The sequence below is a fragment of the Gigantopelta aegis genome, chromosome 8, assembly GCF_016097555.1.
Source record: "Gigantopelta aegis isolate Gae_Host chromosome 8, Gae_host_genome, whole genome shotgun sequence".
NCBI lineage: Eukaryota > Metazoa > Mollusca > Gastropoda > Neomphalida > Peltospiridae > Gigantopelta > Gigantopelta aegis.
Genome location: NC_054706.1, coordinates 65643242 through 65657102, shown reverse-complemented (window position 1 = coordinate 65657102; position 13861 = coordinate 65643242). Strand labels below are relative to the sequence as shown.

The 13861-nt window shown below is 35.6% G+C and overlaps 1 protein-coding gene across 1 annotated transcript in view; it reads right to left on the bottom strand.

Moving 5' to 3' along the window:
• LOC121380053 (leucine-rich repeat-containing protein 45-like) overlaps positions 1 to 8809 on the bottom strand; it is a 31087-nt gene extending 22278 nt beyond the window's left edge. The window contains exons 1-5 of the mRNA XM_041508786.1: positions 7347 to 8809; positions 4837 to 4988; positions 2983 to 3044; positions 2419 to 2489; positions 160 to 344 (exon numbers count right to left, since the gene is read on the bottom strand). Coding sequence (XP_041364720.1) covers positions 160 to 344; positions 2419 to 2489; positions 2983 to 3044; positions 4837 to 4988; positions 7347 to 7432 — 556 coding nt within the window. The 5' untranslated portion in view covers positions 7433 to 8809. The remainder of the gene's footprint in view (positions 1 to 159; positions 345 to 2418; positions 2490 to 2982; positions 3045 to 4836; positions 4989 to 7346) is intronic.
• Positions 8810 to 13861: the final 5052 nt, after the last annotated feature.

The following is a 13861-nucleotide window of genomic DNA, read 5'->3' as shown; positions in this document are numbered from 1 at the left end:
ACAGAAAATAATTTAATTATAACCAACATATAACTTTTTAAACTGATTTATGAATACTTAGTATAACAAATGTGGGTTTTTTTTAAATACCGTACACAAATCTTGACAGGTTTTTAATGTATAAAAAAAGTTTTTAAAAGTGATTCAATACACACATACCGAGTGTTTTCAAATACGTATTGTGCTGAAGGTTCTCTGCTAGTTCGGCAGCTCCACGATGGTTGATCTGATTGTTTCGAAGATCCAGTGTCTGGAGATTCTGGTTACAGCCGACTCCATCACAGAAAACATCAAATGAGATACTAGTATCCAGTGACCCAAGTGAATTCCATTCGAGGGATAAACTAAAAAAAAACAAGCCCAAATTAAATTTAGTAAATTTGGAGTAAAATGCCTATACTGAAAATTAATCCAGACAGTGATAAAATCTTTCATGATCATAGAGCTTGGTGCATGTACAGACATTTCCTTTCGGTTTCCACGCTAATGCTGATGCATAATTTATGTACTCTGACTTCAGTGGACTTGGTTTGAGTTTGGAGTTTTCCTTCTCCAAGGATAGTTTCCTTACTAGGATTCTGAGCCTCTCCAGCCCAGTTTTAATTTTGGAGTTTGCTTCTCCTAGACAGTGGTCTTTCTTGACTCACGTCCTCTGTCTGTAGGGTCCATATTAGTCTAGTCTCTAACCTTTAACCAGTCCAGCTTGGGTGACCCTACCAGGAGCTGATGCTCCAGCTGACATAGCTCTCCGAGTCATTGAGACATGCAAGCTACCTCACCACGTCAAGGAATGAGCCATGAGATAGATAAAATCTTTAAAAATCAAGAACTGTTGAAATATTTAAAATTGTATATTATTATCAATGTTTAATACATTGTATATGTAAATTGTGTATATTTTAAATAATTTAAATCAATGTATAGATGCAGCTTCATATTTGTCAGCATTATACACAAACAATTTAACAGGACTAACAATTTCTAGAGGCAGGATTAACAAATTAATTACAATGAAAAGTCTTTGAATTCCAGAGCAGTGTTTGAAATATGCTTGGATTTTATGTTTCAAAATGTTTATTTGTTTTGCTTAATGAAACCACTAGAGCACATTGATGTATTAATCATTGGCTATTGGATGTCTTATGCTTCAAAAGTGCTTCAACTGTAGCCAAAAGTTGAGAACAATTGTTCAGGATACCAGGAGAATGTTAAGTACCACACTGCAAGAAAGCCTAGAACGGTATTTCGTTCTCCACAAAATCTTATTAAAAACATAATAATTATCAGTACAATGAGAACAGTGATATGAATACATCTCAATAATTCAGTTTGTTTGTGGAGGGATTTTCATAGTAATAATAATGGGAATTGTAAACTTGATTAATGTGTCATATAAACTATAACTACTAGGATCCAGTTTTACAAAGTGATCTAAGTGCAAAATTGTAAAAAAAACATTCATGATCAATTTATCTAGTAAAATTTTATTAATGGTCAAATGAGTATTAACCTGATTAATGTAGGTGTGTAGAAAATTGTACCATGACAATAATATGTTGAAACATTCTAGTAAAACTTTATCAATGATCAAGGGGGAGATTTCCAGGGGGATAGATTTCCTGTGACACTGGGACAATAATTTGATGAAACATTCTAGTAAAACTTTATCAATGATCAAGGGGGAGATTTCCAGGGGGATAGATTTCCTGTGACACTGGGACAATAATTTGATGAAACATTCTAGTAAAACTTTATCAATGATCAAGGGGGAGATTTCCAGGGGGATAGATTTCCTGTGACACTGGGACAATAATTTGATGAAACAATATAGTAAAACTTTATCAATGATCCAGTGATTATCCACCTAATTAATATAGGTATGTAAAAATTAGTACCAGGACAATAATTTGATGAAAAAATACAGTAAAACTTTATCAATGATCCAGTGATTATCCACCTAATTAATATAGGTGTGTAAAAATTAGTACCAGGACAATAATTAGATGAAACAATATAGTAAAACTTTATCATTCATCCAGTGATTATCAATCTGATTAATGTAGGTGTGCTGAAAATAGTACAATAACACACTGAGACATTCTTGTAAACTTTATTTTATTAAGCCACCGGACTACAGGCATGTAGGTAGGTACAGGGTTCGCAGCCTGGTACCGGCTCCAACTCAGAGTGAGTTCTTAGGGGCTCATTGGGTAGGTGTAAGGCCACTACACCCTCTTCTCTCTTATTAACCACTAACCAACTAACAACTAACCCCACTGTCCTGGACAGACAGCCCAGATAGCTGACGTGTGTGCCCAGGACAGCAGGCTTGAACCTCAATTGGATATAAGCATGAAAATCAGTTAAAATGAAATAAAATGAAATGTTAACTTTATCAATGATCCACCGATTACCAACCTGACTAGAGTGTGGTTTTTCTGTAACATCTTTCCAAGCGCTTCAGCTCCTAAACCATGGATGTTATTTCCCTGAAGAAAATGTGCATACTCATCAAATTAAAAAAACTAAATTAACAACACTCTTTAAGCAGCAATTAGACAATTAAAGACATGGTGAAATCACAATCATGTAAAATAAAACATCAGAGAACAGTCAAGCATTCTGTAGCTTACTGGTGTAGCCAAGAGTTTATATTTGGGAGATGAGGGGAGAACCCATATTGTTATGTATGTATAATTTAAAAAAAATTAACACAGTAAAAACAAAACAAAACGTTTGATTGGGGGAGGGCCATGAACCTTGTGGCCCTACCCCTTTTGCTAGGCACTACTTTTTATAATCAAAAGAAACACTATACAAATTAAACCCTGAGATATGTATGCTATTTTCTGGAGTAAAAAAAATAAAGTGACATTCTTGGGGGGGGGGGGGGGGCAACTGCCAAGGGTACGGCCCTGTTTACACTATCAGACAAAACTGGATAAATACACGTAACGGATATAGATTTACAGAATACAATACCCTGAGGTCCAGCTTTTTACAGAATGAGTTTATAGAAAATCCATGGCACAGTCCTTTGATTGCTAAAAAATAAAATTTATTAAATAATTTATTATCACTTCAGAACTTGCTGTCTAAGCAGTGATCATCAGAAGCAATTATTTGGGAAGAAGGGTGGATTATTTGTTAGCACCTTAAAATATTTTTAAACTACAGTTTTTTGGCATCTAACATATGCTTTATACATGTACATGTATCTTAGACAAAAGAAAGAGAGAAAAAAGAATGAGAGAAAGAGTGAGAGAGAGGGAGAGAGAGAGAGAGAGAGAGAGAGAGAGAGAGAGAGAGAGAGAGAGAGAGAGAGAGAGAGAGAAAGAAAGAAAGAAATATTTTATTTAACGATGCATTCAACACATTTTATTTACGGTTATATGGCGTCAGACATATGGTTAAGGACCACACAGATTTTGAGGGGAAACCCGCTGTTGCCACTACATGGGCTACTCTTTCCGATTAGCAGCAAGGGATCTTTTATTTGTTCTTAGGCAGGATAGCACAAACCATGGCCTTTGTTGAACCAGTTATGGATCACTGGTCAGTGCAAGTGGTTTACACCTACCCATTGAACCTTGCGGAGCACTCACTCAGGGTGATGGCCTAACCATGACGCCACCAAGGCCGGTCAGAACGAGAGAGAGAGAGAGAGAGAGGGGGAAGAAGGAAAGAAGAAAACTTGCTGTCACCACATAGGCTACACCTAATGAAAACCAACAAGAGATATCTTTTTTATGTACACGTATTTTTCTAATAGATATAACTGGGCATACAATGACATTTGATATACCAATTGTGGGACACTGGTTGGGACAGGAAAAACCCCCACTCAGCTTTATCCCTCCCTAGCAGCAGTTCAGTTTTTATACACTCTTCCAAAGACACAACAAGTCATATCAGTGATGTTCCAATGATCGATTATAAATGAAAATTTATCAGTTTAGCTTTACCCATATGTGATGATAAACTGTAAAACTTCATAATTGATTGTGTGGGGAAAATGTTTACTATAATTGTTCCTCCTGTTTTGATGATGGAATTGATGTAAATATGTTGGGTATTGTGTATGTTTTATTTGTACATAAAAAAAAAAGATGTTAAATTGTTATGAAAAATAAAATTAGATCTTTGTAGGGCCTAAATCCCAGTGAACATCATAATAGGTGCATGGTGCTTTAATTCAAATCCTGCTTATGTTTATATGATTTTAACCAGCTGTGTAATTGAAAGTTGATCAGTTGATGATTGATGATGAAATTTCAACCAATTCACAACAATATAGGTCATACCATGACCTTTAATGCCATGTTGTAATCAAAAAAATAGTCTTATCCACATGTAGTTAATGTTAGGGGACTGTGCTTTGGGTCTGGAGAGTGAGAGAGAGAGAGAAAGAGAGAGAGAGAGAGGGAGAGAGAGAGAGAGAAAAAAGAGAGAGAGAAAAAAGAGAGAGAGAGAGAGAGAGAGAGACACAGAGAGAGACAGACACACAAAGAGAGAGAGAGAGAGAGAGAGAGAGAGAGAGAGAGAGAGAGAGAGAGAGAGAGAGAGAGAGAGAGAGAGAGAGAGAGAGACACACACACAGAGAGACAGAGAGAAAGACACACACAGAGAGAGAGAGAGAGAAAGAGAGAGAGAGAGAGAGAGAGAGCGAGAGAGACACACACACAGAGAGAGACAGACAGACAGAGAGAAACACACACACAGAGAGAGAGAGAGAGAGAGAGAGAGAGAGAGAGAGAGAGAGAGAGAGAGAGAGAGAGAGAGAGAGAGAGAGAGCTTATTCAGTAAATAATTAACAACATAGTGAAATACAAATACCATCTCCATTAAGCATGCAGTCAGCAAACCTCACTTCTACAAAGGTGCGATCGAGTGACAGTAATTCACCAAGTACAGAACAGGTTTTAGCTGTCAGACTATTGGTAGACAAATCAAGCACTGTTTTCTTCCTTCCTGATGCACAGGAAATGCTGAAGAATATCATACATAATTCTAAACCTTTAGAGACCGATTAACAGAATACTTTTTGAGTCGGCAAATTGAAATTATTTAAAAAAAAAATTATAATAATAAGAAAAACCAAAAAAAACCCCACTGTGGTGGCCAAGATGGGTTATTCTATGTTATAGGCCTATCAATCTTTTGGTTTTATTTATTAATTGTTTTTTTTTTTTTTTTTTTTTTTTTTTTTTTGTAAACAATAATAAAACAAAAATAATAAAATCTAAAATATACAAAACCATATTCATGCAAATGCCCGTTGTTATCATTTAATCGTCCTCTAACAAATTATGTCATCTTCTTTATGTCGAAGTCAGCGCTTACGTTAAGATACGTTACCAAATAAAAAACCGCACAAAACGTAAAGTACTTTGTACAAATGCTAATGGATACGATTAAACGTAGCGCTGATTTCACCATTTTTTTGTGACAAAACCGTACCTAGCTGATTGACATCTATGGATCGTACAACAGTTCATCGCTGTGTGCATTTCGTCGTTCAACCACACATGTTGACATTTAAGATGAAAGAAATGTTGATGATGGATATATCACTGTGGATAAAACAGCAATCCTTTATACGTCGAGGGACGATTAAAAAGAATTAAGATCGTAACAAAATGATTGGAGTGGACAAGGCGTATGTAATGAAAAGAGTTATTTAAAATTCAAACAGTTAATGCGTTTCCTTTTACGATTTTTGGCCCATGAAATAAAGCAGGTACGTGTAAGATGATAACATATGTTCGAATTCATCTCTTGAAAACGTTTTCCTGAAGTTTTCACAACCATAGTAACAGTTCAAAGCGATCATGTGTCTTTATTTTGCCTTTAAGCAAATCAGGTAAAAGATGTCAAAATATGTTCGAATGCATCTCCTGGAAACATCTTCCAGAAACTTCCACAATGGTTGAACGCGATCACGTATGCGACTATATGCCTTAACTTTACACTACTAGCGACATGCATGTTCATATTGATGATAATTATACTTATATAGTTTGATGACAACTTTTATAACGCGATTTGTTTTTTGTTTTTTTTAAATAATAATAACAAAGAAACAACAAAAAACTTTAAAAAGCAACCAACACCCCTCCCCCCCAAAAAAACCCAACAACAACAAAACAAACCCCAACAACACCAAAAAAACCCTCCCCAAAAAACAAACAAACAAAAAACCCCCACCAAAAACCCAAGAAACAAAAACAAAGAAAACAAACAGTAACTTTGTTTCAAGGCCTACGCAAGATCTAACGTCAAGCGTTTACTCTGTCTCTGACCCTTTTACAGATTTCTCATTAAGAACTTTTTATTCTACTAGCATAAAGCATCACCATGTCATTATAAGAGCTTCCACCAACTGCAAAAGGATTGATTTCCGGTATGTTCTTTGCAGCACAGGAGATATATAATTGTCTCTACCAGTACTGCCACACGAGTTCTGTGATCGGTGACAAGACCATGACGTTCGCCTGACCAATGGATCGTCCATCAAGACACTAGATTCCACCTCAGTCGTTCTTGACACCATGCCAAATATAATACTTTGTCAGCAAGGGTCGTTTGGTGGACGCCCTAGCCCATTATTAAAAGTTGTTTTCAAGCGATTCTTGAGGTGGGTTATTTATCTATTTCGCTTTCAGAGAAAGGTTAGTAATAATGGCAAATCGCCTAGCCATTCTCAACGATATGCTGTCTTCTCTGGGAGAGGTGTTGCGTGGCTGCTCTGAATGTTGTCTATCCTGAATGGAATCAGTTATTCGATGTTTCGTTATAAGGCGACAAGACATTCTGGGTCTCTTAATGCCAACAGTCTGCTACCATAATGGCTTCAGAGAGATTTTCGTTTTAATCGACCATTAAAATATACTATAGCCTACTGCTAGTTTAAACAATCAAAACAGACTTCAGGAAAACAAGCGCGTTCTAGCCTTATTCTCAATATATACTGATGCAGACAAATGCGGGAACACTTGGTATTGTAGACAAAATTAAATATATAACGGAACATTAAAATATACTAATTTGAACAATTAAAACAAAATTAGGGAAAACCGTGCTAAACTTGATTTAGTACGTGAACATGGGGAATCACGTTGTTGCACGTGCAATTTGTGCAACTTCAGTGATGACCAGTTGACCAAGGGTTCAATACTTACAAAGGACCTTAATTTGTATACTATCGAAATTAACGTTCTCCTAATACAATATTTTGGTGACAATACAATTTAGATGGTGCTTAACTAATTTCCAGGTTTTATTAATGACACAAACATTAACAAAGCATGTTACTATGGCAACAGAATATGTATTTAACTTCATACCTTTTCAGCTTATCAGTAACACAGTCTTGAACATCAACATGGTTATCCTTGCATAAACGAACAAAGGTATGCCTCAATTCGTCCATACTGTAAATTAACAAACACTAAAAAGAAAACAAATTAATGTTATATGCATACAGTGAGGCTAGTAGGAACAGGAGGTGGTGGATGGAGGTGGGGGATGGGGACTTGTTCCCTCCAATTCACAACTATATTTTACTGAGGGTTTTTTGGTCCTAATATAATACATAATTATCATCATCTAAAACATATTGTTATTTTATTCTCGAAATGTTTGAAAATCGCAGTTGAAGCAGGGGCATAGGCTGGGGGGGGGGTCGGACACCCCCCCCCCCTGCTGAAGCAAATGGTCCACTTTCAGAGCTAAAACATTCAGGTTTATACAAATGGAATTTCTAGTGGTGCAAAAACAAAATAGAAAAAGGGTCCACTTGGTTCATATTGGACTCCCCACCCACCCACCCCCAGGTCCAGATCACAATACGCCCCTGTGAAGCCATTCAAAGATAATATCACAGTAAAGCATCCCCCTAGATTGTTTGTGCTTCCCTCTGCTTCAAATATCGTTACTACACTTTACGTATTTTATTCCTTCGAATCCGTATGTTAATTTGCCTCTCGGTCTCGTCTTCATGTATAATATATATATTTCTGTTTATAGGCGTATGTATACATAATATGTTTCCCTTTAGTTTGTAAGTCAGATTTTAAACTTTCATGATGATATCTAGTATAAACGTTACAAGAAGAAACCCGACCTCCTAGCCGAAACCGACTGTGTTTTGAATAACAGATGCTTGTGCAGGGGGAGTATTAAAATGTTGATGTTGCACCTGCACTCAGTGGCGCAAAATTCTTGACTGGTGGAAGGGACTCTGGGAGTACTAACGGTCCACTGGTTAGGGGGCACAATACTTGCTTTGCCCCGGGCGCCTTGCCCCGGGCGCCTTGCCCCGGGCGCTGGCAACCCACGCTACGCCACTGCCTGCACTACTGATTAATGTAACTTCTAGAAGAAAAAAAACCAGAAGATAAAAATATCGGTTGGCAAATGTCCCATCCTTATACAGTAGTCGCGTTTTAATTATCTTCACAAACTGCAAATTTATACGTTATTTTACAGTTAATCTTTGCAGTAGTTGAGTTTTAATTATTTTTACAGAAGTCGCAAACAACACGTGATATAATCATGATGCATTACCAAAGAAAGCGTTGATTACTAAAAGACTACGGGAGAGCCCAGTGTTAGTAAAGTTACTCTTTATAAAATACTTCATGGTTGATGAGGCCAAGTCCAAGTTGTGAAACTAGTTCCATTTTTCTTTAACATTTTCTTCCGTGAATAACTTATAGGCTACATATAATCACTTAAAACGATTAATTTCAAAATAATCGATATTTGCGAATATAATTTAAACGAATTACTTTACTGGATCGTAGGCCTACAATTGTTCATTGTTTATAATGTGTTCATTAATTTTGATCTATCAGTTTGGTACCGGTAGGCCCATGACTGTGGTGTTTATATTATAAATTCATCGTAACACAAAATATGTAATGAAAGATGCATTAAAAAAAGTGTTGCATTCACTAGCATCTGACAGTCATAAAGAGAATTACTTAGAGAATGGCGCTCATAATGCAGAAAATTGCATTTCATAGTGGGGGTTTTTCTTATTTCCGGGGGGGGGGGGGGGGGGGGGGGGCCCTTGAACTCCGTTAGAAACTCGGGCGCTTTGCGCCTTCAGTCTCAACTTGCCAGACCAACCAAGCCCCCCCGTCCCCCCGCAACATTTTGTGCAAACGCCCCTGCATTTATTCTGAATTTGAAAATATTGATACGTTTACTGTTGCTGCTGCTGCTGCTGCTGCTACTACTACTACTACTACTACTACTACTACTACTACTACTACTACTACTACTACTACTACTACTACTACTACTACTACTACTACTACTACTACTACATAATTTATAATCATTATTATTTGTTATAATTATCGAAAAAATAATTCAGCAGCTGCATGCATAAATATATCGCATTATTTATTACCACCAGCTTGGTTCTTACAGCTTAGCAACGAAACAGTTAATACTATCATTGTTGACATGCATATTTTTTTATTTTTTTATTATATAGTTCACCTAGCTCTGTAAATGACTGTTATTAATTACAAATTATCAAGCAAATAATAATTGCAAAAGCAACCTAAACGCAACTCCCAAAAAATAAAGCACAAGGTCACCGTCGTAGCTGCAAATACTTCCTGGATTATTTGGCCTAGTTCTTTCGAAACTATAGTCCGTTTGATAATTTATACCCATTTTCTCCCGTGAGTAACTTAGATTTAAATTTGCTAAAAATAGTTAAACACTAAACTGTTTAAATTGTAAAATTTTGTAATTCAGTTTGTTCGTATTGTGCAAAATTGTAGGTCTACTACCCAGTCCGAAACAGTTTGATCAATACACCGCGTTTCTCCTACCTGTAACAACCAGAGGCGAGGGTCTAGTTGGAGGTGGGGTGCACACACACACACCCCTCGAATTTTGAAGTGCCCCGAAAAATCCAGTTTATAGAAAATTAATATATTTGTTTTTAGTAGGGAGTGAGAGGCATGATCATGAACTTTTCACACACACACACACACACACACACACACACACGTTCAGTACGAAAATGTAGTTTTTTTCAGTCCCCGATGTGTTCCCTCTACAGATTGTACCCCCACCCCCATTCCAGATACAACTGTTTACACAGGATTATATACATATAACTATATATTTATGTTGTTGAGAGAGAGAGAGAGAGAGAGAGAGCGAGAGCGAGAAAGACGAAGAGAAAGTGAGAGAGAGAGAGAGAGAGAGAGAGAGAGAGAGAGAGAGAGAGAGAGAGAGAGAGAGGGAGGGAGGGAGGGTGTGGCTGCACACATCAAAAATAAACCAATGGATCCAGAGGGCAATAAATTATATAGATCATCAAACCACTTTCTAATTATTACTTGAATGTCTTACATTAACCTGAAACACTAAAGGAGCAATGTGGTATCGAGATATACCCGGTCCCAGTGAATTCAAGAGTGTATTAATATTTTAGTTTTGAAATGATCCATGCTTTGTTGAATGGAAATTAGTAAAATTAGATCTATATATGATTACATGGATACATTCCATAGAGTTATCATAACATAAAAACATATATATATATATAAGAAACACCAAAGATATAAATAAGATCTTTATTCCTTAAATCTACAAATAAATATTGAGAATACATTTATAAATATTGAGAATACATATATTCCAGAGCACAAAAGCAGATCCTGATGTAACAAGTTTTGGTTACACCTTTTCTGACCCAGGTAGGTGATAATCCACTTCAGTGATGTTCCAATGATTGATAATTATAATCAAAAATTAAATCGGTTTGGCTCTAACAATGTGCTGATCGATTTTAAAATCCATAATCTATTACTAATATGGGGGAATTGTTTTTACTGTTATTGTTCCTCCAGATTAGACAATAGAATTGATGTAAATATGCTGAGGGTAGGGTTTGCTTTTTACGTGTACCGGTACACAAACTTAAAAAGATATTAAATAGTTAATAAACGTAAAATGAGCCATTTATAGGGTGCACACAGCAATAGGTACATGGTTGTTATAATTCAAATTCTTCTTATGTTCATATAATTTTAATTGATGGTGTAACTGAAAGTTGATCGGTTAATTATAACCGATGATCAATGATGAAATTCTAATCGATTCCCCACACTGATTGAACTATATACATGAATTACATAATTTGTAAGTGTAGGGTTTTAGACTGCACCAAAGTCAAGGCAATAAAGGCTGTGGCCAAAGTATGTATGTCCAAAATAATCACGCCCAAGTTAAATACAAGCATGCTGACCTCAAAACCAGTAAAATGTTAAGCTTTAATTGAAGGTGCAGACTCTAGTTTCAGCCGGTGAAAATGGACACCAAGTTTAGTTAATCTACAAACATGCAACACACATTTGGATGAGATTATAACAGAGAGAAACTACAGTCTGTAATGTTTAAACAGGGAAATGCTGTCTAAAAATAACTAGAGCTTGGCCTGATAACAATTACTTCTCAGACGAACATGCATTTTTAGAATTATGAAAAATGCATTTTGGGGTATTGCAAAAACCTGGGTGACCAGAACCACTTCAGGTGTACAAAAATTAATATTCTAAATAATAAAATGTTAGTATTTCTAATTTAAATGATCAAAAATGGCTTTAATAGTAAAAAATATGTTGTAGTGTTTAAAAACTAGGGTCTGTCACTTTAAATTAAAATAACTTGAAATGCATTTCTGAATATCCACAACTATTCAGCAAATGTTAAGAACATTAGGCATATTGCTCTAAAAATGCCTAAATGCACTCGGAACACACAACGAAATCTGTTGCGTCCAAATTAGTGAGATCTAATGTCCTGAAGTGTCAAACAAATGATTGCTGGTGCAGCTAACCAGTTAAAAATTAAAGAGAACAGTTGATATGTTTTACGTACCTAAATACCCGAAATCTAACCTGTAATGTGTTCGTTACTGATGAGTGTTTTTTTGTTTTTGTTTTGGTTTTTTAATAGTTGTTTTCAATTTAAGAACCTAGGGGTGCATTTGAAGAGTTCTGGTGCAAAAACCTATAAACGCCATTTTATCCAAAAACTACTCCTACTATCATTACTCAGTTTAAGGCGTTATGTTCTGATTTTCATACTCATTTTTTGAAAGTCTGTCCTTTATTTACTTTACTTATTTCAAATTAAGATCGCCCATTGTGGACTTGATATGTTTTACGTAGAAAGCATAACAAAACAACCTAACACTTTTGCAGAAAATTACTAAAATGGATTTATCGGTTTTTGCACCTGAACTCTTCACTTGTTAACTGATTTATCATCTGCGTGTTTTACGTTTGTTAACCAACAGATGAACTTAATGATCCTGTGATACTTTGTGCTCTGGATTCAGTCTTATGTACTATACTGCTAGCAAATTGAATATAATCAAAATATACGTGAAATTATTACATTATTAAATATACTACTAAATCAAATACCAGAATATTTTCATGACACTGGATGGAAAAATAAATATGTAAGTTAATATCCATACTATATATTACAAGAGAGTTTGATTACAACATATTGCATAACACTGGATGGAAAAATACATGATTATTGGTGTTAATATCCATAACTAGAAAGTTATTATTGTACATTATTAAATGCAATCAAGCTGTTTTACATTGATCTATTTTGTATTTATCACCCATATGGTTAAAATATCTTGGTACATATTAAAGTGATACGTCCCGCTAGACTGCCAAGTGAGACGTAACACTTCAACGTCACACTATGACGTCGTTGATTGGCGCACTACAACCTTACAGGAACATCAACCAAACGAGTTGAGTGATATAAATTAAGATTGATTATGGGCAATAAATAGGATATAAAACTCGCTACCATTTCATATCATATTTATGTCCCTCGTAAAATAATTTTCAATTGAAAATTATTTCACTCGGGACATAACATGATACGAAATGGAAGTTTGTATAACATCTTATACAAACTGCATAGGTTACTGGCAAGTTTATGAGGTCAGCAGTGAAACAATATAAAAAATAAATTATATGTAATATCTTTAATAATGTGCCACAAACTGTAAGAAAGGTTCATAAGTTTTGTTTCTTCAGTAACAATAAAATACTGTCCTACATGGTCTCCTATTTTGCTGTCACTTAATTTTAATTTAATTTAATCAATTTTAATTTTGATGTTTATTAATTCTGATTCACGACAATGCCAATTAGTCCCATGGGGACATGACCTAAAACTTTTGCTCGCCAAGGTCTATTACTGATTGTACATTTTAATAACAGTATTTTTTGCTGATACTGCAAGTTTAAGCAAACTAAAAATATCTTTGATACTTAAGAAACAGACTTTCAGAATGTGTAATGATTCACCATATAATTGGCAGTTCACATCAATTTAAAGTTGCATAACTGATATGCAGAATCAATGTTCTCTAGTGGTGTCATTAAACAAAATAAACTTTAACAGACACGCAAAGATAATGGCAGTTCGCAAGACAAATTGTGCCCTAAATAGGCGACTTCTCAATCTTTTTTTTTTATACCATGCTACAAATTTCTAAAACGAGGCAAAATCTAAATCCTTTCCAGCATGACCCTTGATAACTCAGTTATGGATTGACCTCTAGGAATCACTGACCCTAGGATGGAGGGATGCTCTTAAATCAAGGTTCAGACACATCAGGAATGACCTCTAGGAGTCACTGACCCCAGGATGGAGGGATACTCTTAAAATCGAGGTTAAGACATATCCTCTAGGATGACCCCAGGATCTTAAAAGGTGAAGGTTCTAAAACCCCACATCGGTTCAGAATGACCTCTAGGAGTCACTGACCCCTTAAATGATGATCGGG